The sequence below is a fragment of the Balaenoptera ricei genome, chromosome 13, assembly GCF_028023285.1.
Source record: "Balaenoptera ricei isolate mBalRic1 chromosome 13, mBalRic1.hap2, whole genome shotgun sequence".
NCBI classification, from domain to species: domain Eukaryota; kingdom Metazoa; phylum Chordata; class Mammalia; order Artiodactyla; family Balaenopteridae; genus Balaenoptera; species Balaenoptera ricei.
Window position 1 is genome coordinate 42940867 of NC_082651.1, and position 24902 is coordinate 42965768.

The 24902-nt window shown below is 37.9% G+C and overlaps 2 protein-coding genes across 4 annotated transcripts in view; both read right to left on the minus strand.

Annotated features, from left to right (window-relative positions):
• Positions 1-387: 387 nt before the first annotated feature.
• On the minus strand, positions 388-8702 carry SNRNP27 (small nuclear ribonucleoprotein U4/U6.U5 subunit 27). Of its 2 annotated transcripts, none has more exons than XM_059942663.1 (6): positions 8595-8702; positions 7475-7595; positions 6388-6500; positions 5196-5275; positions 1724-1788; positions 388-757 (listed from the first exon to the last, which is right to left on the minus strand). In XM_059942663.1, the coding sequence occupies exons 1-6, from the start codon at positions 8626-8628 to the stop codon at positions 703-705; spliced, it is 468 nt and encodes a 155-aa protein (XP_059798646.1). In that variant the 5' UTR covers positions 8629-8702; the 3' UTR covers positions 388-702. The 2 variants fall into 2 exon arrangements, with proteins under 2 accessions (XP_059798646.1, XP_059798645.1); XM_059942662.1 differs by lacking the exon at positions 388-757 and adding an exon at positions 1002-1297.
• Positions 8703-13310: 4608 nt separating this feature from the next.
• Positions 13311-24902, minus strand: part of GMCL1 (germ cell-less 1, spermatogenesis associated) — a 56384-nt gene continuing 44792 nt past the window's right edge. The window contains exons 11-13 of one of the 2 annotated variants that reach the window (XM_059942470.1): positions 22793-22938; positions 20617-20704; positions 13311-14681 (exon numbers count right to left, since the gene is read on the minus strand). In XM_059942470.1, coding sequence (XP_059798453.1) covers positions 14556-14681; positions 20617-20704; positions 22793-22938 — 360 coding nt within the window. In that variant the 3' untranslated portion in view covers positions 13311-14555. The remainder of the gene's footprint in view (positions 14682-20616; positions 20705-22792; positions 22939-24902) is intronic. The other variant, XM_059942469.1, reaches the window with a different exon arrangement.

Genomic DNA, 24902 nt, shown 5'->3' on the forward strand with positions numbered 1-24902 from the left:
CTTTGGGTAGGGGCAAGAAATACATACCCATAGGAGCCTGGAAACACATATACCAAAATATTAATATTCTGGTGGTAGATTATTGGCTGATTTTTGGCTATTTTCCCCTACTTTCTGATTTCTCCCAAGTTTTTTTTTTTTTAATTTTTAAAATAATAAGCATGTATTGCTTTTCTGTTGGGGAAAAAATGGTATTTGGGGGGGAAAAACACAGAAGATACAAAAATCCAGTTATACTTTTTCATTCTTCTAATTTTTAAACTATAAAGAATCATGATACCTAAATCTATGTATGAAAAAAGAAAATGTGTAGGGAGATTCTTTTACCTAGTAATAAAAGTATCAAATACAAAAGGGTAGAAGTATTGCTTTATTTGAGAAACTTACTTCCAAATTACTCTTATGTGTTTTAAAAAGTCATAAAGAACATCCAAGAAGACATACACAGTTTCCATAGGAATAAGGACAAAAAAATGGGGTTGATGATTGCCCCAAATGAAATTTCCTAAAGGAAAAAAATGTAATATTTAACCTTTTTCTGAGGCAGGGTAAGTGAACTACACACATCATAAATAAAACTTTCTTACTTTACAAGGAGGAGGGACTGTGATCCTATTTTTGATGCATATTAAATACAAAATACAAAATCCACTGTTCTGATCAAGATGAGGGGAAAAAAATCATTCTTCAATATTTCAATTCTCATGCAATAAAATCCAAAGGTCTGTTGAATCCACCTTTTCGATTCATGTACTGCCTATGATGAGAAAATTTATTGTTATTAAAAAAATTCTGGATTCGTCTTATAAAAGAAGTAATCACTTGCTTCAGAAATTAAACCTATAAACCATTTTTAAAATGGCAAAGTCTGGGGCAAGAAGTATTCAAAGTTAAAATCCAAATAGAGGTACGGAAATATACTTTCAATATTATTTGGGAAGATTCTACAGACTTTAAAAAAATCAACTGAAAATCCATATTTATTTTAGGTAACACTAAACACCTAGCTAGTTTAAGGAAATAGAGAAGAGTTTCAAAATACATACCCATCAAGCAAATCTGATTTCACACTGTACTAGTTCTCCCCATAAGACCTTAATTGAAGGTAACTTTACAATGGACTGTTGATGATTCTGGTACTTTAACTCACAGCAGTCTCAAATCACACTATTCATATTCTAAATTAATTGGAATATTAGTCTTTTATCAGTGATAAATGTAGAGAGAAAGGCAATGTTTGAAGATGTCTTGACTTTTCCATTCATTCAGTGAGATTTCAAGTATGGATTGGTTTGTTCTGTGGTATTAATAAAATATACCTATATTTAACAGAAGGATATTTACAGTTGAAATACTTATACAATCAACTTAGATAAATAATTCAGGAGGAATCTATTTTAAAACCTATAATTATAATGAAATTAAAGCCTAAAGACTTGAGACTATGTTATTTTGAAGAAAGAACTACTTAGAGCCCTAAAATATTTAAGCCAACTACCCTTCTTTATAATAGTTACTAGTTCACATGTAAATGTGAAACTATTTTAACATACAAGAATACAAACAAGGAAGATTAAAACAAGGGACAATATGGAAACTATTAAAGTAAGGGACTGTTTGGAAAACTGCTACATTTCCTACAAACATCATTATCCCATAAAAAATTCTTTCCCAAGCATATAATTTATATTAGTTCAAACATAATAATGGCAGCTATGCATACCTATACTTCCTCTTCTGAGACACATTTATGGCATAGGCATTTACAGAGCCATCCACCTTTTTCCCCTGGAGAAAAGCAAGAAACAAAAACCAAAAAACAAAACACACACACAAACAAACGAGCAAACAACACACCAGAGAAAGAACATATTATACGCCTTGATCAAAGAGCTGCATCCCACAGACCCTCTTTAATGGCAAGATTCATTTAAGCATGAGGTAGTCCAATGAGTGAAAGAATTTTCAGATCCTGATGATATCCCATGACCTCCCAAGCATTATAACTCTGTTCACATTTTTTATAGTCACACATAAGCAAATAAACCAATATTCAAACCAACAAACACTCGTGGTATATGTATTATGTGCAAGACATACAGGGAAATTGGGTAGCAGAGCCTCACCTTTTCTGGTCAAAGAATTCTTAAAAACCAAATACAACTTATGGATATTTTCTCTAGAAAAATCCATTCACAAAAATTTAACTTATGACCTTAACTGATGGCATTCTCAAATCAGTCACCATTCCTATCTAAATCCCATTCCTTACATAGGCCTTGAAATTTTGATTTTTAAATCAACAATCAGAATAACAGATGCTAATGTTGTATCACTTGTATCTCGGACTTTTTTTTTTTTCAGTAATTCCTTTATGGGTCTTTTGATTCAACCTGTTCCACTTTCTGTTCCTCATGCCTGAATTGCCTTCCCAACCCCCATCCAATCTTCAACCATCTGGTTCTTATGCATCCTTCAAGGCCCAATTCAAATGATCCAGCTGCCAGGAAGCACCCTCTTCTCTAACTCCTATAGAATGTTAACTGTGCTTTCATCACAATACCCTGCATTTTCTACTCTGCTTATCATGATGTATAACATCATATACATGATGTTATTTCCCATCAGACTGCAAGCTCATATGGAGCTTGATGGAGGGATATGGGTGTGAGTGACCTTTGCATCTGTCACATCCTAGGCTACTGCACTTGCAGGTACTCAGAAAATGACTGTTAAATGTATGAACACTGCCAGTTAATGCCACCATGAGTGCACGTGCAGGCACACACACATAACCTCCCTCCCCTATTATTACTCACGGGCGTGTACCCTGTTTAGCATACTTATTAGATATCTGTGTTAGGCCAAAAAAAAGGATTCTTATCCACTGGTATGCGCAGGTGAGGTATATATTTGAAGTTGAGCTAAAACAAGTATATTTGGTCTTCCTTTTCTACTCCTGTTTTCACTGCATTTTGGGGGCTGGGGGAATACTGAGTAAATTACTGAAGGTGTATTATTTTAACCTCCCAAGAACAGGAGGTAGGCATGACTTGGAAAAAAAGTAAATGATGTTATTAACCTTTTTACTAAGTTCAATTACTAAAGGCTTTCTGATTTTTGAAAACTATTTGCACAGTTGTATATTATTAGCCCTCTTCTCATTTACATGCTGGAATAGAAAATTATCCATTAATAAGCATAACCAAACTTTGAAACTTTCTAGAATGCTAAAATGGAAGGGAAAATAAGTGACTACATTGGCATATGAAGAGGTTCCACCATAGATTAATGATGAAATATCACAAGATACACATTACTGAAAAATACAAATGAGCTGAGAGACTTTGTAACTGATAGTCATGAAGCCAACTGCATACGAATTAAATTAACATCCTTGTAGATGTCATTAAAAAAACAACTGACATCGTTTGTTCTTGTGGTACTCCATAATTTTATGGGATCTATAAATTCTCACCTAATTTCTCCTTTATACACAAACATTTAAAAGACTACATTTAAAAGTAGTGGCTCCATCTTTACATCTGATTCTCAGGAATTTCAAACATAACGTCCGGCAACAGTAAAACCAAAAGAAAAGAATTCTAACAGTGAAGGTCCTTCACTATTCTAAAAACAATAAAATTTAGTTGTCTCATTTTGGAGATATTTTTATTCACCCAATATATGTATTAATAAACCAGTTCACTTATAAAATGCTCTTTTGAATAACAAATAAGGGTTTGGTATATTCAAGAAAAAAACCTGAGACATAAACTGCATTAAATTCTAAAATGGGGTTCACATAACCATTTGTGAGAACAAGAGCGCATTCTTAATTTTCTCACCTCAAAACAGTCATGCCTCTGGTACTCCTCTTAGGTCATACACTGTCATTTAAAAAAATACATGGGAACCCCACATAATCACATCAGTTAGAAGGAAACTCTTATAGCACCTGAGATTACCCCACTCCATTCACAACTCAATGGAACACAAGATTAGGGGAAGTGGATTATTTTTGACAACTCTCCTCAAAAATTCCAACTTCAATTTGCAAAATTAAAAGGACTTAAAATTCTATAAAAGAAAGTTTTAAAAATGTATTTTCTCTCTCTCCACACACACTCTCCCTGCCTATCCTTACTAGTTTCCTCTCTCTATCCTCCCTTCTCTCTTCATTCAATTTCCTCTCTCCCTCCATCTCCCCTTTGCCGTACTTCCCTATCTCCCTATCTCTCTCCCACCTCCCTCTCTTCATCTCCCTCTCCACAATCCCTCCTGCTTTTGCCTCCCCTACTTCCTTATTCTCTCCAGTATTATGATCAGGGCTAGAGAGCATTCAAACTCCTGTCAACCCCTCTTCTGAGCTATGAGATATGCATGCAACTACGCAATGCCATCTTTATCTGGCAGCTGCGCTTCGTTCTGTTTCACAGCATTTCCCCTTCCTATAATCCTTTCTTTGGTTAACCCTATCAGCCTGACACTTCAGAGTCATCCCTGACTACTCACCTCCATCCCACCACCACTAACTCTGGTTCCTGAATGGTTCTCAATATTCCAGCCCCTCTTCTCAGTTCAGGCCTTCATCATCTTTCACTGCACAACGGCAGTTCTCTCAGCCTCCCATTTGTCCTCCATGAAGCCCCAGGCCATCATTCTAAAACACACATATAATCTGTTACTCCCTTGCTTAAAAACCACTGCTTCCTCTCATCACCTGAAGAATCAACTCTAAGTTCCTCAGCATGGCTAAGGATATCACAAGCCTTCTGCGATTTGCCTCCCACCTCTATTTCTAGCCTCATTCGTAGCCACCAGCCCACCAGCACGCTTTCACTAGTCACTGAATTTGAAATTCCCACAATACTCTATGCTCTTTAATGCCTACATGGCATTGTCATGAGCTTTTCCCTCTGCTTCAAATGATCTTCCTCCTCTTCTTTGTCTGATCACCTCTACTGGCCCTTTAAGATCTAACTCAAATATCCCAGGCAAATACTCCCTGAATTCCAGTGGCAGCTCACCACTTCCTTCTCTTTGCTTTCAAATCCCTTCACACAGATAGTTCCTGTCTTCTAACAAAAAACTTGTATCAGTGGAAGAAATTACAAGTGATAGTAAAAGAATATGGAAAAATGGGACAGATCAATTCAAATAAGAATACTTAACTGGCTACATGTTTTACTTACTTTTGTGGAGTCAAAGGAGGCAAATCCCATTAACTTCATCATTTCTATTTCTTCCTCTGTTTTGCCCTCCAAGTCTTCCTCTACAAAAATAAGTGATAAAATTTTAAACTCTGTATCATTCTATACATATAAAAAGAGAGGTGGGGCCTCCCTGGTGGCGCAGTGGTTGAGAGTCTGCCTGCCAATGCAGGGGACACGGGTTCGAGCCCTGGTCTGGGAAGATCCCACATGCCGCAGAGCAGCTGGGCCCGTGAGCCACAGTTACTGAGCCTGCGCGTCTGGAGCCTGTGGTCCGCAACAAGTGAAGCCGCGGCCCGCGCACTGTGATGAAGAGTGGTCCCCGCTTGCCACAACTAGAGAAAGCCCTCACACAGAGACGAGGACCCAACACAGCCATAAATAAATAAATTAAATAAATTAAAAAAAAAAAAAAGAGAGGTGGCTTACCAGCAGAGAATATAGTAAACAATTAGCTAAAGACTTGAGTCTAATGAAAGAAACTCCTCAATTTGGATAGCATATAACTTAAGGGGCAAGGAAGGACTGTGCTCTCCATCCTCCATCGTAAGAGACTGCTTAAAAGTACATGCTTGGGGGCTTCCCTGGTGGCACAGGGGATAGGAATCTGCCTGCCAATGCAGGGGACACAGGTTCGATCCCTGGTCCAGGAGGATCCCACATGCCACGGAGCAACTAAGCCTGTGCACCACAACTGCTGAGCTGGTGCTCTAGAGCCTGCGAGCCACAACTACTGAAGCCCACGTGCCTGGAGCCTGTGCTCCGCAACAAGAGAGGCCACTGCAATGAGAAGCCCACGCACGGCAATGAAGGGTGGCCCCCACTCGGCAATGAAGACCCAACGCAGCCAAAAATAAATAAATAAATATTTAAAAAAGGACATGCTTGGAGCCTTTAGGAAGGACCACCTTTAATATCAGACAGAACACTAGTTTTGACGATATTTCCAAAATATAATATTCTCTTGTTTTTAACTGTCCTTCTTGTATCTAGAGCACCAGATAACCAGCAACTAAGGTACAATTAAAACAACATCTCAAAACTACATGCAATGAACACTATAAAAAACTTAATAGTTAAATGTTCAAAAATTATACTTTTATAATTTTATCATAACTGAAGTTATCTAAACATGGCTGTACTTTTCCTACAGTTATTTATCTAATAACATTACCAGTTATCTGACGTTCTTTGCTCTTTGTTTCTTTTGTTTCTTTCTTCTCCTCATCTCTTCTTTCTTTTAGTCGAGAAGGGGAAGGAGATGTGGATCTATGTCGTCTTGGGGACCTAAAATTTAATAAGTTAAGATGTCAGAAACAGAGACATACCCTGGCAACTTGTGTTGATGAACACAGATATACATAAGTGCCTGCAAGGTAAAGGCTGAACAAAAGCCAGAAAAGCCAGGAAAGCACCAGGAATTTGTTCTCCAAAGCAGAATGAGGACGAAGGTTCTGCCTTAGGCCCTGACTGTTAGCAAAAAATTATTTATTGTTTAATCATCAGTGACACTCAGTATAGCTAGGGCAAAAAATTTTTCTGTAAGGCAGAAAAAAGCAACGAAACAAACAAATGTGTCTGATGCTTATTAAGAATCAGAGTCCAAGGACTGCCCTGGCGGCGCAGTGGTTAAGAATCCGCCTGCCAATGCAGGGGACACGGGATCGATCCCTGGGCCAGGAAGATCCCACGTGCCATGGAGCAACTAAGCCCATGTGCCACAGCTACTGAGCCTGCACTCTAGAGCCCGTGAGCCACAACTACTGACGCCTGCGTGCCTAGAGCCGGTGCTCCGCAACAAGAGAAGCCATCACAATAAGAAGCCTGCATGCAGCAACAAAGACCAAACACGGCCAAAAATAAATAAATTAATATATAAATTTACTAAAAAAAAAAAAAAAAAATCAGAGTCTACTTCTAACATTCTTCCAAGATCTCGCATTCTTGATTATATACTTGAATAAATTATTATCACCAAAAGTTAATTAAAAAAAAAGACAAAAATACAAAACACTTATTTCTTACTCTTGCTAAGCTAAGTGCTTTTCATGTATTATTTCTCATTTACTCCTCATGGCAACTCTACTATGTGGAATGTTAGCAACTCCATTTTATCAGTGGGAATGTTAGGTTTAGAATAAAGTGGGATAAAATTCCCCTCATTTCATGAAATTATAAGTCCCTTTGTAAGTGATAACAACAGAGTCAAGCGCAGCGACTACGAAGCTGTGGTAAAACTTCTGGTTATTTTCTGCACTTACCTGGAACGTCTTCTGTGCGGGGATCGAGAGCGGCTTCTTCTCCGATCTCGCTCTCGGGACCGGGACCTTTCTCGGCGCCTGCGTTCTCTCTCTCGGGAGGTGGACCGGGACCGCCTACGCTCTAATATAAACACAAAATTGTAGAGCCGAAAATTACCTCCAACATCTACTGGATGCTGCGCCGACCAATAGTAATATAATGCGCGCCATTTCTAGATGTCACATTAAAAAAGTAAAAAAGACGCATGAAATTAATTTTAACAGTGTAGATTTAACCCAATATATCCAAACTATTAGCATTTCAACATGTGCTCATTATAAAAAAATGGACACTTTATTCTTTCTTTTTTCCGCATTAAATCAAGGAAATCCGGTGTGTATTCGACACTTAAACAGCAGTTCTCAATTCGGATTGAGAACATGTGAAGTGCTCAATAGCCCTATGTGGCTCGAGGGCTCATTTAACTTTTAAGATCAACCCTGATTAGCTGAAGGTGATAAGAACTAACGAGGGGGCAGAATCGAGGGACTACGTGACATCTCCCGATCCAAGTCCTGGCTTGTCTACCTCTCACGACCCCCTTCATGGGGCTGGGGCCAGAAGACATTACGAGGTAAACTCCCTGCACGCAAACTCCTAACCATCGATTTCCCTACTATAAACTGGGACGGAAACCCTGAGCATTTAAGAACCTGGCGGTATCACATGCTGAGTGTTACGCAGTGTGGCATCAATTCTCACTTCAGTTTTTTAAAGTAAGCAATACTACCCTCAATGTCTAATTACGGGAATTCGGACGCAGGAAGGCTGAATGACTTGCAATCGGTCACCCAGAAATTAAGGGAACCGTGGCCTGACTCTACATTCCCCAGCCACACGAACAACAAAAGTTACTGTATGAGGGTGACAAAGAGTCGGCGAAACCCCAACCTGGGAAAAAAAACTGCCTTCAAATCCGAGGGCTGAAGCGTGTAGGGCCCAGGTCTTCGTTCCCCATCCACCCCCTCTCTTCTCCTCCTGTGAAAAGGTCCCCCCTCTCCGCGGCCCTAGAACTGGGAACAAAAGGGGGGACGGGTCTTCGACAGAGCTCCAGACCCTCAGAACTGCTTCTGGACTCACCCCTCCGCGGGGACCGGCTGCGGCTGCGACCCATTCGGAGTCCTCCCCAACCTCGCGCCACCCCGGAAACGACTGTGCAACAACTTCCGGGAGGGCGGGGAAGTGAGCTTTCCCCGCAGCCTGGGAAGCGTCGAAACGAGTCGCCAGAGTTCCGGCTTCTAAGGAAGGCGGGCGGTGCTGCGCTTGCGCAGAATCACGCGGCCGCGGCCCGATGCCGCCTCTTCCGAGCTCTGAGTTTTCGTTGAGAGCAGAGTTGTCCTGTCTGCTCTTTCAACCCCCGTTTCGAGGTGGCTTCCCCATCTTCTTTGTCCACGGTGGGCGTTAAAATGTGTTGCCTGATGTTATTATAGAAATGTCTGGAAAAAGCCATATATAAACCACCCTAACACAGTTCTCATTCCTCCACCCCCCGTTTTTCTTTCCGACTGTCTTGTCCACATGCATAAAATATTTCATACCAAACCAATTGTAAACATAGCATACGCAAATAGTTTTAAGTCCACCCGGGGAAGAACTAGGGTGGGTCAGCAGGCAGAGGGGGAAAGGGGAAAGAAAGCATGGTTGAGAGCTTTTCCTGAGTTTTGTGGGAGGGAATAGCAGAGGCTGGGAAGCAGGCTAAGTAGGTTTAACACTGACTAGTTTGAATAATTGCAGCGGGCCTTGGGATTTAGGGGCTGTCCAGAGCTGTTACCTGGCCCTGGGGTCATTATAGCAGAGGAAAAATGCCTTGGCTTGTGAGCTTGATAAAGGAGGTGGCAGGAAAGTACGGGCTTTTTCCCCTGGCTAGTTTGCATATGAAAGGCACACTCAGAAGGGGAGTCTTTTGCTATCTCTAGAAATTAGCTAGCCCTGGGAAGGGCAGTCTCAGCAAGGCCCCAGATGTCAAAACAGCAGAAAATGAAAGAAATAAAAATGGCATGATTAATACAATTATTCACACAAATGTTTATTGCACACCTATGTGCCAGAGAATTAATCAATGAAAAAAACAACTCTGTTCTTGAGTAGCTTGCAGTCCAGTGAGGGATACAAACAAGTAGTGTCAAGATGCATTGAGAGGGGCAGAACAAGATATTATGAATGCACGTAAAGTGGCTACCTAACTGGTTTGAGGGGAAAGCTTCTCAAGAAAAGTTTCCAGGAGGAAATGATGTCCAAACGAGACCTTAGGGATGAGTAGAAATTAACCAGGTCAAATGGGGTGACTTTTGTGGTGTGGACAGGTGGAAGAGATTGTCTGGGCAAAGGAGACTGCATATGCCAGGGCAAGAGGCAAGGGAGCAGACAGGCTAAAAGTAGAGAACTAAAGAAGTGTTCTAGGCAGCAAGGAGTGAAATGTAAAGGCAAGACTAGAAGCCTTGTAAGCTATGGTAGAGTTATCCTGAGGCAAAAGCAATAGCCTTTGAAGGGCTTTGAGGACCGGAGGGAATCACATTTGAGTTTATTCAGAGAACACTTTGGGTAACTGGAGACTTGACTACAGGGGGAGAACACCTAGGGAGGATGGTACAATAATCTAGATTGGAAACTCCAGTGGCCTGTACTAGAGTGGTATCAGTAGGTAAGGTGAAAAGTGGCTGAATTTGAGAAGTAATTGATAAAACTGGAAAAACTTGATTTTTGGATGCAGAGAATGAGAGAATTATAAGATTCAACAATGACATCCAGGTTTCTGGTTTGTGAAACTGGGTAGATGGTAGCATCATTTGCTAAGGCACATAATGTTAAGTTTTGGGTAAAGACCATATGTTCAGATCTTGGACATACTAATCTGAGGTGCCATTCTGAACACCCAAAAGGAGATACCAACTAGATGTGTATCTGGAGCTTGGAAAAGAGATCTAGGCTGATTTTTTGATTCCAAAAAAAGGAATCGTCAGAACATAGATGTTCATTTGAAGCCATGAGAGTGCATGAAACCACCCTGGGGAGGCTGAGAGAAAAGGGCCTGGAGACAGCTAGAGGAAGAACCCCAAAAGGAGACTAAGGGGGAGCCAGAGAAAGAGAAGGAAAACCCATTGAGTGTGAGGTCAGAGAAGTTTTAAGAGAAGGCTGCTGTTTTTAAGGAAAACAAAGCGGTTAATTTTAAATGTTAAAAGGAATGAAAAAAAAAACAACCCACATCTAACCTAAAGGATTTAGCAACAAAGTCTTTGCTGACTCAGTTTTAGTGGAGTTGGGTTGTGAGTGGCTTTTGCAGTAGAGAGAGAACTTGCATAACCTTTTTTTTTTGGCTGCCCCACACGACTTGTGGGATCTTGGTTCCGCCACAAGGGGTCGAACCCAGGTCCATGGCAGTGAAAGGCAGTGAAAGTGCAGAGTCTTAACCACTGGACCACCAGGGAATTCCCTGCATAACTCTCTTGAGAAGTTTGGCTTATGCAGGGCAAAATATGGCAGTGGGTGGAGGTAAATGTAGAAGGTTTTTCAAAGATGGGAGAAACTTAAGCATGTTTAAAATATTGGTGTGAGTATAGAGGAAAAAAAAGTAAAGTACAGAAGAGAAAGAAAAAAACCAAAGGAGTAAGTTTCCTAAAGGGACAGCCCTGAGATTAACCACAGGCAGGAAAAGAAGTGGTATATCTCTAAGTGGCTCCTCCCCCTTTAAGATGTGGGATAGAAACTGTATTCTGCTAGGGCTTCCTTATTTACTGATCAAGTTGCCTTCTCAGAATGCAGATTATCCAGCACTGTATCTGGAAGAAAAATCCTGTTTTCAATACCTGAGTTTCTCTCATTCTAATGGCCATTTTAATGGGTTTTGAGTGGAGTAGGGCCCGGGTACTGTCAACACTTGTGATCACACTTGCTTGTAATTTCCCTCCCCAACCAGACAGCAATTTTTCAGTAAAGGCAAGCTGCAATGTATGTACTTTACATAAGAATCAACATTAACCATCTGTGATTCCTGCAAATGTACTATTTTTAGCCTTGGTTAAACTTTGTTTTACCTCTTCTAGTCCTATTTTATGTAAAATCACCAGCCTTTACAAAACTGTCCTACTTTATCATTACAAATGGATGCATGTTGTTGAGTCAGTAATTTCCCCCCTAATTAGATGCAGTCTGACCACTAGTTAACAGTGATTGATGATGTTTGAGGATTTTTTGCTTTTGTATCCCTGTACCGTGTTTGGGAAGAACTGCAAACTCTGTGGTTGGGATGAAACTGTACTATGACTTTTGTTTTTTAATGTAGTCAAGTGATTTAGGTCCACATTGCTTGAAATTATGATTCAACACATCATTCTAGGTGACTGACAAGTTATCTACCATTTGCACCCCTGGCTCTATTATCCTTTCTATTCTTTACATGGGTTCATCTTTAAGGGAATATAACTCCTGACATAGTTTCAGCATTAACAGTCCAATATTCTAGATCACCTTTGTTGGACAGAACTTTCTGCAATGATGGAAATATTCTATATCTGCACTGTCCAATACAGTAGACACTAGTTACATGTGGTTAACTAAGCACTTACAATGGGTCTAGTGTGACTGAGGAAGTAAATTTTAATAAATTTTATTTAATTTTAATTAACTTAAATTTAGATAGCCACAGTGACTCTTGGTAACCCTAATTTTGCATTTGATGTTGAAATCTGCTCATTAATGATGGCAATAAATCCTATTTAAAGACCTGAAATGCGATAAAATGTTGGCTGCTAAACACTTGGTTAAAAAGCTAATGACTACAACATTCATTTAATTTTGCCTACCTTGCTAAGTTTCAAGCCAAATTTATTTAAGAAAAAAAAAAAAAAGGAAAGGTACACTCATATCTCTCTTTAAAAATTTAGCATGGAACTCTAGAACATTTTCTCTTAAGGACCTCTTCTTTACTGATAGCCAAGTAAAAATAATTACTAGTGGGTAAATATTGTTTTCTAGCCCTTGCAGCTTAAAAAAAGACTTGGCAAAGGTTATAAGGCAAAAGCTGACAAACACCTTCATATATAATAGTTTATATGATACCTCAGCTGACACTTTTAATACTTTATTGAAAATATTCCAATTATAAAGAATGAAAAGTATGCAAACATTAAAGTATTTGGTAAGGAAACAAAAGCAGATCTTTACTATCAATGTGAAGTACTAGCTGACAATTACCAGTTTCTCCAATGAGAACACAACCTACTTATGACTGAACAAATAATTATTTTATCTGTGAATGACATAAGCAATTTGGCCAGGAAACAAAGAACAGACAGGAACCATATGTAATTCCAATTTGATTAATTCATATAAGTGAAATGAAATAATCTTACTCACTAATATACTCAAATTTTAAGTATCTTTACTCCCAAGATTTGGAAAAATTCAATTATTCAAAGAATTCAATTTGTTTGGCATTTATATTTTTTAATATGTAAGGGTGAGGAACCTCTGATGTTACCATAAGATAGGAAAAAACAAAAGCATCTCATGAAAGAGATATAGTTATAGCCAAATACAAAAACAAGAAATGAAGCCTCAATACAGCCAAATTATTGGATTTTTTACTACAGTTCTAGGGGTGGAGATAGGGAAGGCATTTAAAAGCTTCCTTTAAATTTACCATGAGGATGAATTTTGAAAAGACAAAAGTGATTTATGAATCTATGGACATATCACTAGGGAAGAAAAACTAGCAATAAATTCTAAAAGTTAAATCTAATTGGAAAAAATCTAACTTGGAAAAAAAATTCTGGTTTCACCTAATTTTTTGTTTTTGGTCATTTTATATAATGGCTGATTCTTTTTTCCAAATGGGTATTTATTTGTACAGATACACAAAAGTAATTCCCATTTTTCTTAAAACATACTAAAAATATACATTAACCACAAAAAGTACTCAACTCTGACTGGAAAGACGATGAGCATGGCTATTTTCAAAATAGCAGTAAACATAAGAAACCAACATATATAAATCATGACAAATGTACATCTCATTTTTGACAAAAATAAGTTCTATTTGTACATTAATGTTTTATTATCAGCTTCTATATGATATCCTCCGACCTTATTTACATTTACTATGAGATTTCTAATAGCATGTGTAACTCAAAGGCACTCAATTCAGAGGTTATAAAGTCCTGAGCTTAAGTAGGAAATAGGATTCCCAACTAAAATTTGAACATAAATAAAAAGATCACAGAATATGAGAATGTTTAAAGTGTAATATTTGGTACAAAAATAATCTGTGACCTAATAATAGAGTTGTACAGAATGTCAAAGAAAAGACCATGTAAGGCAAAGGAATATCCTCAGAATCCAACTGATTTTCTCCCCCATCCAAGTTCATTTGAAAGTCTGAACCTGATTTTTTTGTTGTTAAAATCCTAGGAAAGCTGAATATCAATAAAAAGCAAAATAAAATAGCACGAAAATGCTTAAGTTAAATAAAAAGTTCCTCAGTCTTCAAAACCATGAAAAAAAATTTAATGATTAAAAACATATATAGATTGGAAGAATATTTGACTAGGAGGAGGAATCATAAAGAGCAGTTGAAAAAATTAAAGGACAGCTTTAAACACACCAACTGAAACAGCATTTATAATTGGCCATTCAAATTATTCCTTTAGCATTCTTTTAGCCAAATAAAAATAAAACTTACAGATGGATAATTGAGGTTCACTAACATTAGGTAGGATCAAAGTTCAAGCTAAAAATTAACTCTATATTTGGTTGCAGAAAAATGTGAAATTTACCTACGGCAATTTTCTACTGATGCCAAATTAAAAAGCATGAGTCGACATCTTTATAACAAACGGTTTGACAGATATTTTCTTGGCTTTAAAATGTTTTTTTATATATGCATAGAAATGTAATGAGGATAAGAATAGTCTTCTGTATTATCTGAACAGTTCATAAGGCCTTTGTCACTGTTAGTCACCTTAGATGTGAATATCTGCAGGGCCATTAAATTAAAGCTGGCCAAAAAAGTTTACGAAGTGCTACTGTTTCCAACTGATGAGATCCTCAGTTTTCTGGATTTTCTGGATGATTATTTTCAGTTCTTTTTTCTGGCGATATATACAGGAAGTTACAGCAGATATATAAAGGGAAGATCAGAAGCCTGCTGTCCAAGTTCATCACTACTTGTTCCTATAAAACAAATTTGTTGCTTTAATAATAATAGTAATATTATAAAAATAAAAAAGAGAACCAAACTGTTGACCTGAGTAAACTGAAGGTTAGTATGGTGGTTAAAAGTATGCATCTGGAGTCTGAGAGTCACTGCTCAAATCTCAAAACTCCCACCCACTAGCTGTGTGACCTTGGGCAAGTCACTGACCTTATCAACTACAGCTTCCTCACTGTAAAAGGGGAAAATAAGAGTACCTACCTCATATGATTACACTAAGGATTAAATGAGACAATGCATACAGAGGGCTCACAAAGCCAGCTATATATTAAGTAATAAATAATGGTAGTAATTTTCATTACTGAAAAATTTCTATCAAGTAACTACATATTTTATGAACAGATACAGTGCACAAATACACACTTCTCATTTGGCTTCAACATCTGATGGTCTATATGTATAGCGAATACTTGGGATAAAGGTGGGGAGTCATTATTATCACCAATAAGCATGGTTCCCACTCTTGTCTAAGATTTCCCACTGTCTCTAATGCAAACATGTTATTTGTCTCTTGGAACCTAAAATAAATTATCATGTAAAATCAATTTCAGGTTCAGTTACATCAATACACATGAGAATGACCTGAAATTCCACAGAGACAGGAGTTGATACTACACCTGAGAGCGACGAATGGAACCCTCACTCACTCATGCTACAGATCTCTGGAACCCTTTACCAGCAGTATTTGGTGAACACAATAAATCCTCAGAATATAAGCAGTAGCACTGACATGAGAACTCCTACTTCCTAAATACTTGGATACTGAAATAATATGCATTAGTTTCACCTTTATACATTTTGGAGAATATACTATTAAAATACTGTTTAAATCTAGAATTTAAAATTTTTTACTGCAGCATGTGCTCCTGCAATGAAGAGGGACTAAAACTGGAACATTTGAGTGACTGACAAAGGCTCAACTGGACACAGCTTCTGTGTTGGGGGAGCAGCAAGATAAATTTGGATAAATAAGGTAGGGAATAGAAATGTGACACACACACAAACACACACAATCTCTATGTTCTCCAAAATGGGCAAAGTGGTGTTTTGTTTTGTTTTTTAAAGTTAGTGAACAAAATGGATACGATGATAGGTCAGGTGAGGCAATCACCTGGGCTGATGGTGCTAACAGGGTTAAGCAGAGAGCAATCATGTCAAAGCATAGTTGATCTTTAGATGCTTGAGTCACCCTGGACTAGACAATATTTGTAGCGATAACCTGAGTGAAGGCACATTTACTAAGTTTGTTGAAGACATATGCTTTGACGATATGTGTATCTGATGACAAAAGCAAGATTCTCTACCACGACCAAACAAAGACTCCAAGGAAGATTAGTATTCTGGTATCTGAATATAGTTAAGGTTGGTGGGGGAGAGTAGATCAAAGGGCCAACTCTGGGAAAAGAAGGGATCCATGCGGACATCACTTGGGGGCTGAATGGACACACCAATTTCTGAATATTGAACTGTATTAATCCCCATTTCCCCTCCCCAAACTAGACAGATCTAATTCTAGCTTCATCAAACCTTTAACTCCACCTGAGGGCTCAATTTACACCTACATTTGCATTGAAGCACCTTTATAGAAAAGCTCCATTTTCCTTCTTCCACTAGGCAGAGGAAGCAGTGAAGTCTACACATCAGAGCATCAGACAGAGTGGTGGTATCTTCCTGGGTTTTCATCTCTGTTTCCAGACCGTTATTTCTATCTTCTCTGCTTCTCTGAGGCTCATGCTACTTACCTGTACTATAGCTCTATTACTGCCCTACATTCTATTTATAGGTCTAAATTCCAGGATCCATACATCCAATTCCCTACTAGAAATCTTCACTTAGACATAAAGCAGCTCAAATTCAAATCATCAGCTATTGAATACTACCTATTCTTTCCTTTCTTTCTGTGCCATCTATACTTTCACCCTTGCAATTGGCTTTGATTCCCCATCCCAGCTCTTAAATGTCTCACCAGGTTACTTTTTTTGCCCACCCCTTAAAGACCAGTGTTCCCTAGGTTTCCCTCCTGTCATATTCTTGACATATTTTCCTGTCGCTTATCTCATCCAATCATTATTTCTAGCTCAGGCATTGCTTATAAACTCCAGACCCATTTATCCACTGGTCTATCAAATTCTCACCTCAGTGCCTTCAAATTAAATATGCTTTAAACTGAATTCATCATCTCTTCACCCTCACTTTAAGTCACGTTCATTTTCCTTCCTATAATTCAAATATCAGGAATTATAGGAAGGATTATTATTACCACTATAATTAAGTTGCCCAAGTCACAAAACCAGGTACTATCTTTGACTTCTTTTTCCTCACCCTCACACATACTTAACCACCAAATTCTATCAATTGCACCCCTTTATTTCTAGAACCCATCAACATTTCTTCATCTTCATTGCTACCTTCCATAAGGTTCTCATCATTTCTGATATGGATTATAGCAATAGCTTCTAAATTGTCTTCTGCCACTATCATGTTTCTAATCCTTCTTACACATTTCTGAGAGATCCTTCTATAATGCAAATCTAGTTAGCATAGTCCTGTAGGAGGGATAGTTTTAAAATAAATATATAAAAATCACTAGCTTTCCTATAGTCATCAAAAACTATTTATAAAAGATTCATTTCATGTTAGTAATTAAAATATAAAATACCTAGCATTATACTTCCAGGAAACATATAAGAATAAATACGGGGGAAAACTAAATTTTAGAGACGTAAGGGAAGACCTGATTAAATGTAGAAAATACCATATTCCAGAAGGGAAGATACCAATTTCTCACAAATTACTTTATATTTAACAGTATACAGCAAAACCCTCATAGGATTTTTTGAGAGGAAACCGGACAAAATGATTCTATACCCCATACAGAAGAATAATCACGCACAAAGAACCCAGGGATTTTTGAAAAGAGAAGGGTGAAGGTGAATTTGCATTATTGGTAATAAAATTCTTTTTAAAGTGAGTCTGATTAAAACAAAGCATTATTGTCTCCACAATAAAATCAGTAACACAGAAATCTCAGAAATGAAACCAAGTATATAAGGACTTATAGTATATGATAAAAACGGCATTTCAAATACATTGACACATCTGATACACTTTAGATGTATCAAAATACTCCAATGAAAAAATAAAAGGAATAGGAAAAAAAACCCAGATGACTATATAATCCCAGTTAGAAGGCCTAAATAGCACATCAAAAGAAGAACTCATTAAAGGAAGAGACTGATAGATTGTTTCATGAAGGCTGAAAGATAAACTACAAAAATGGAAAAAGTATAGCATATCACAAATGTTATTATTCTTAATATATAAAAGGTGTTAAAATTAACAAGAAAACAAACACCTTTATTAAAAAAACAATATACACTGTCAATTTACACAATATGTTCAATAAGTATATAAAAAAACCAACTATATCAGAAACCAAAGAAATGAAAACTAAAATAAATGATGTTTCCACTTATTATATTGGGAGAAGGACTAGAAAGAATGATACACTTTGTTGAGTATGCTCTCCTGTACTATTAGAGGGAGTGTAAGTTGACAGTATTTTTCGAGGGCAATTTGGCCATTAGAAAATATATACACCATTTATTTGACAAGAATTCCACTTTGTGGAATTCATCTTTTAAAAAATCAAAAAAACATATAAAGATACATGTACAGTTTTTATAATAGTGAAAAAACAAACAAAAAAACAAACAAAAAAATCAACTTTATCCAAAAAAGCATTATTTAAATTATGGTATATCAAAAATAACTCTTATGCAGTAATAAAAATGATGTTGTGGATATATATTTATTGACAAGAAAAGCTATCTATATACAACAAAGTGGAAAAAGAGCAGGCTACAAAATAGTTAACAGTAAGATAAAATTTTGGAAAAAAGATATAGGTGATGAAAAAATTGTCAGCAGTGTCATCTCTCAGTGGACTATGTATGATTTTTTTTTGTTTATTTTTATTTTCTATTTTTCTATAACAAACGTCTATAAGCTACATAAAACATATGCAACCCCCCCAACTAAAATCCTTCCATAGCTCTCTAACAGAGCTCAGGAAAAAGTCCAAACTCCATCCATAGCCCATCATGCCCTGGCTCTACGCCTACCGAACCCTTCCTCTTCCAAACCTCTCCATTCCTTGAATGACCCATGTGCTCCCTTGCCTCTATCTTTTAAAATTTATTTATTTATTTATTTTTGGCTGCGTTGGGTCTTTGTTGCTGCGCGCGGGCTTTCTCTAGTTGCAGTGAGTGGGAGCTAATCTTCATTGAGGTGCACGGGCTTCTCATTGCAGTGGCTTCTCTTGTTGCGGAGCACTGGCTCTAGGCGCACGGGCTTCAGTAGTTGTGGCACGTGGGCTCAGTATTTGTGGCTCGCAGGCTCTAGAGCGCAGCCTCAGTAGTTGTGGCGCACGGGCTTAGCTGCTCCGCGGCATGTGGGATCTTCCTGGACCAGGGCTTGAACCTGCGTCCCCTGCATTGGCAGGCGGATTCTTAACCCCTGCGCCACTAGGGAAGCCCCCTTGCCTCTATCTTACTCATCATCGGAGGCTTGGTTCAGGTATCCATTCACTTTTCAACTTGTCCAGAAGAGGTTTCCCCTGAACTGTGTCTCTGCCCCTCCCCCAATAACCACACCTGTCCCCAACCCCACAGTAAAGGTTAGAGATGTCTCCCTCAATGTTACACACTCTTTGAGCCCATCCCTCTCCTTCTACTTAGCTATATAAGCTCCTCTTTATTTCCTCCACTCCTAGCATAGAACCTAGCATGAAGTAGGGACACAAATGTTTGCTGAATGCACAAATCAAGGAACACTAGGAATACAACTACTATCTTGGCCTGGTGCTTTTTAATTAAGTCTCTGGCTGCTTTGAGCCATGACAGTGTTTTTTAATGAAATTCCAGGTTGAAGGTAAAGATATATATTGTCCATGCAGCTCCAGAGGGTGTGAGAGGGACCAACAGAGAATTCCAATGGAGGCAGATTTGAATCTTCTTATGTACCTACCTTCTCACTTACACCTACCACCCGACAGAGTCAGCTCCCTCTCACTAAGAGTTCCAACAATGGTTGAGGAGCCTCCGTAAGACTGCTGTTAAAGGAGTTCTCATACAGGGTAGGTGAGGTCAGAACTATCACTTCAAGGTTCCTTGCAGTGCTAAATTTTGACGTCTTATGAGAGTCTCTTCAGTCTGAGGAAAATTGCTAACTTCTAATAATTTATGTGAACCATAGGCTCCAAACCCTTTATTAAAACAGTATGTCCTTTGGAATGGTGGTTAGCTTTACTAGAAATAAACATCCTTGATTTTTAACAGCTCTCGTTTTACTTTTTGAAACTGGTTTACTTTTTCATCATGACATTTTGAAACTTCTACATGCATGTGATTTATGAAGAAACAAATGGCTTTAGAGATAATTTGGGGAACATTACAGATGTCTGTCATTTTAGAAACCTACTGTGCTAGAGGATAATGTTCGCTTAATATCTAGGAGCTATGGAGATATACTGGATTGTCTTTAAGATATGTTATTAATGTATAAATAAATGCACTAATGAACACAATGGAGAAAACAATTAAGATTCATAACTTTGTGAAGATCATGTTCAGGATGAATAATTATTTCCTTATTGTCAGCTCTGCCCCTCAAATCGTGTTTTCTTTTTATTATTATTGTTTTTGGTCTTAGTTACACTTCTGGTAGAATGGAGTAAATTATGCAAAAGTGAACATGGTACTTCCATCCTTACCTTCAAAAAATTCTCAAACCAATCTTTAAATCAAACATTAAATCTACTTAGGAATTTTCAAAAGAGGCGTCAAAAGACAAATACTATAATGAAAAAATTAACAGAAAAGTAATCAAACATACCTGGTCCTTTTCAAGTGTAAGTATTTGATAGCCAGTTGTTCTACTACATATTAGTTTTCCACTGCTATCAAAAGAAGCCAAACGTAATCTAGAATAAAAACACACACATACAAAAACTAATGACTTTTTAAAGCACAGATCAATTTAAATAAGCCCTACCTTACTTTAATATTTACTTTTTTCTTCCATATTCTATGTCTTTTATTTTAATTTTTTTTATTCTCTATAGTCTTTTACTTGTTAAGAATTTAAAGTCTTTTCAAACTATAAACTGATTCCATTTAGATTTACAAGCTTGTGCTATTATACATATCTGAGATATAAAAATAATTTATAAGTATGCCTTTAAAAATTAATAAATAAATTAATTAGGTTACAGCGGGTCTCAGTTGCAGCACGTGGGCTCCTTAGTTGTGGCATGAGAACTCTCAGTTGCAGCATGCATGTGGGATCTAGTTCCCTGACCAGGGATTGAACCCGAGCCCCCTGCATTGGGAGCACGGAGTCTTAGCCACTGCGCCGCCAGGGAAGTCCCCAAGTATGCCTTTTTTATTGTGATAAAATATATATAAAATTTACCATTTTAACCATTTTTAAGTGTATAGTTCTTGGCATTCAACACATTTCACACTGTTCTGTAGTCATCACCACCATCCATCTCTAGAACCTTTTCTTCTTCCCCAGCTGATACTCCGTACCCAGTAAACATGAATTCCCCATTTCCCCTTACCTCAGCCCCTGACAATCACCATCCTACTTTCTGTCTCTATAAACCTGTCTACTCTACGTACCTCATGTAAGCGGAATCATACAGTATTTTTGTTCTTTTGTAACTGGCTTATTTCACTTAATGTCTTCAAGCTTCATGTTATAGCACATGTCAGAATTTCCCCCCATTTTAAGGCTGAATAATATTCCATTGTAGGTATACATCATTTTGTTTTTCAGTTCATCTGTCAATACCTGGGTTACTTCCACCTTTTAACTGTTGTGAATAATGTTGCTATGTGTACAAATATGTTTGAGTCCTTGCTTTCAATTCTCTTGGGTAAATAACCAGAAGAGGAATTCCTAGATCATATGGTAATTCTATTTAATTTTTTGAGGAACTGCCATACCATTTTCCACAAAGTAAGCACCATTTTACATTCCTACTAGCAATGTACAAGGGTCTAATTTCTCCTCATCTGCACCAACACTTTTGTTTTGTTTTTGATATTAGCCATCCTAACGGGTGTGAGGTGGTATCTCACTGTGCTTTTGATTTGCATTTCCCTTATGATTAGTAATGTTGAGCATCTTTTCATGTGCTTATTGGTCATTTGTATATTTTCTTTGGAGAAATGTTTATTTAAGTCCTTTGCCCATTTTTTGAATCAGGTTGTTTTTTTGTTGGGGAATTTTAGGAGTTCTCTATGTATTCTCATCAGATATACGGTTAGCAAATATTTTTTCCCATTCCATGGGTTGTTTTTTCACTTTATTAAGTGTCCTTTGACACACGATTTAATTTTGATGAAGTTCAACTTTTTTTGTGGTTGTTGCTGCCTGTGCTTTGGTATCATACTGAAGAAATCATTGTCAAATTCAATGTCATAAAGCTTTTCCCCTGTTTTCTTCCAAGACTTCTTTTATGGTTTTAGCTCTTATGTTTAGGTCTTTGGTCCATTTTGAGTTAATTTTTGTGTATGGTGTAAGGTAAATATAAATATATGACTTTTAAATAATCCGTTCATTAAGCTATTTTCCAATTTGTCAGCATCCTCTCCAGAAAAATATTGCCAGCTCAACTATTAGGCAAAGTTGGACATCTGAAACCCTACAGAAAGTTAAGGATAATACCAGACATGTTTTCCTGTAAGAATACCTTGTTGTATTTCCAGTTTGGACCTTTTATTTTCTAGGAATAGCAGAAAGGCAACAGCTTCAAGCCCAGTATCAATCCTACACCATTCATATTCCAGCCCATTCTTTCTCCCTGACATATCAGATCTGGGTCTTATAATTTTGATTATTAATACATTTTGTAGGAATGGAGCCTTATCATTTCCTTGCAGTTTCATATATATTGTATCTTACCGAAGTTCTACTATCGTTGGTGTAAATTATGGTTTTATTTCATTTCTTATGGTTCTTCTAGAGTGAGGAAGAGTGGGGTGGGAAAATCTCATCCTACCTAAATGCTATGCTCCTTCGAGGTTGTAAACTGACAGATCCACTACATGGCTGATTCAGTGTATTGCGTTTGAAAATGATGTATCGATTGGTGTAAGTTACAAGCAGGTCAAAGCCGAAGTTAAAACCTGTCCACCGCCAGCAGTACTAAAATACAAAGGAGAAAGATTTACTTCAGTTTATCATATTAGTAAGTCAAAAATAAAAAGTTCAAACTGTCTTTTCTTTTTCTAATTCATTTCAAGTATTTCTGTCTTATGGGTCCCTACTTTTTGTCAGTGCCTTAAGGCTTAGCACACAGACTATATCTGTGATATATATACAAGGTTTACCACATACACATAGTATATATCAAAGCTAGCAAAAGCAGCCTTTATGATCATTATTCCTTAAGGTACTTTCCTAATATCGTCTCTTCATGATCTGTTTCATCAACTCTCCACACTGTAATTTTATCATAACTAATATGGCTTAGTTTATAGGTATAAACTATACCAACTCTAAGTAGGTATAGTTTAGGGGACTAGGAGTCTAGATAGAGGTAATAAGAATCCACTAAAATTTTTCCTGCTTTAAAAATACTCTGAAATACCTTGTGATACCTTGTGTGATCTCTCTTATATGTAAAATCTAAAAAAAATATGTATTAAAAAAAAAAAAACCCTAAGCTTACAGATACAGAGAACAGCTTGGTGGGTGCCAGAGGCGAGGGGTGGGGAGTGGGAGAAATGAGTGAACTGTTTTTTTTAGTTTAAATAAATTTTAAAAATACCCTAAAATACCTTAAGTAACTAACCAACAGATACACAACTGAGTCATTTTAAATACCATCATGAGGTTCACAAGTTTGTCTATTCTATCACCTAATAGTTAATGAGAGACTTAAGTAAAGTGGCGTGGTATAATGAAGTTACGACTTCAAGTGTTTGGTTGACCCTCTGAATTACAACATTAAATCAATAGTTCACTGATATTTATTGAGCACACATTTTGTGCCAGGTACTGCTCTAGGCATTGAAGAAATGGCAGTAAAGAAGTTTCTGTCCTAGTAAATGTATATTTTAATACGTGTGTGTTTGTGTGGAGGAGGAGATGAACAACAAACATGAAATGGGATGGAAGAGGACAGAACAGAATGCCAGGAGAGAGTGACAGGGTAGGGGAGGTGCGCTGGCAGCTGGGGAGCCTGCTGGTTCAGGCAGGTGGTCAGGGAACGTCTCTCTAAGGAGATGCTACGAGACTAGAGTCCTGAGTCAACTAAGGAGCGGACTGGGTAGCTATCTGGGGAAAAGTGACTTAGACAAAGAGAACAAGTACAAAGTTCTGGAGGTAAAAACATGCTTGGCATATCTGAGGAACAGCCAAAAGGCTATGTGGCTAGGGCAATAGCTGAGGGGGACGGAAGCTGGAGATGAGTTCAGAGAGTCAGTCAGGGGCCAGAAAACATATAGCCTAGAGTCCATAGTAGGAAAGAGTTTGGATTTCTTCTGTGGTAAGAGGCTAACGGAAAACTTTAGGGAAGGATGTAACATGATCTAACTTGCATTTTAAAAAGATGATTTTGGCTGCTGTGTGGAAAACAGAATGTATAAGAACAAGAGTAAAAATAGGGAGAGCAGGTATGAAGCTACAACAGTCCAGGCAAGAGATAATGGTGGCTTGGACTTGGGTTGTAGTGGTAGACATGGTAAGAATACATTTGGGGGACTTCCCTGGTGGCACAGTGGTTAAGAATCCGCCTGCCAATGCAGGGGACATGGGTTTGATTCCTGGTCCGGGAAGATCCCACATGCCGCGGAGCAACTAAGCCCGAGCGCCATAACTACTGAGCCTGTGCTCTAGAGCCTGTGCGCCACAACTACTGAAGCCCATGCACCTATAGCCTGTGCTCCACAACAAGAGAAGCTACCGCAATGAGAAGCCCATGCACCGCAAGGAAGAGTAGCCCCCGCTCGCCGCAGCTAGAGAAAGCCCATGCACGGCAATGAAGACCCAACGCAGCCAAAAAAAATAAAATAAAATAAAAAATAAAAAAGAATATATTTGGAAGATATATATTCAAAGGAACTTCTTATGGACAACAGATATGGAACAAAAGAAGAATCTGAAGT

Coding starts and splice junctions, on each gene's coding strand:
- SNRNP27 (XM_059942662.1), bottom strand. CDS start 8,628: ATGGGTCGCAGCCGCAGCCGGTCCCCGCGGAGGG. Junction 7,596..8,594: donor CAGCCGGTCCCCGCGGAGGG/GTGAGTCCAGAA, acceptor TGTTTATATTAG/AGCGTAGGCGGTCCCGGTCC. Junction 1,789..5,195: donor CCTCCTTTGACTCCACAAAA/GTAAGTAAAACA, acceptor GCTTTTCTCCAG/GGGAAAAAGGTGGATGGCTC.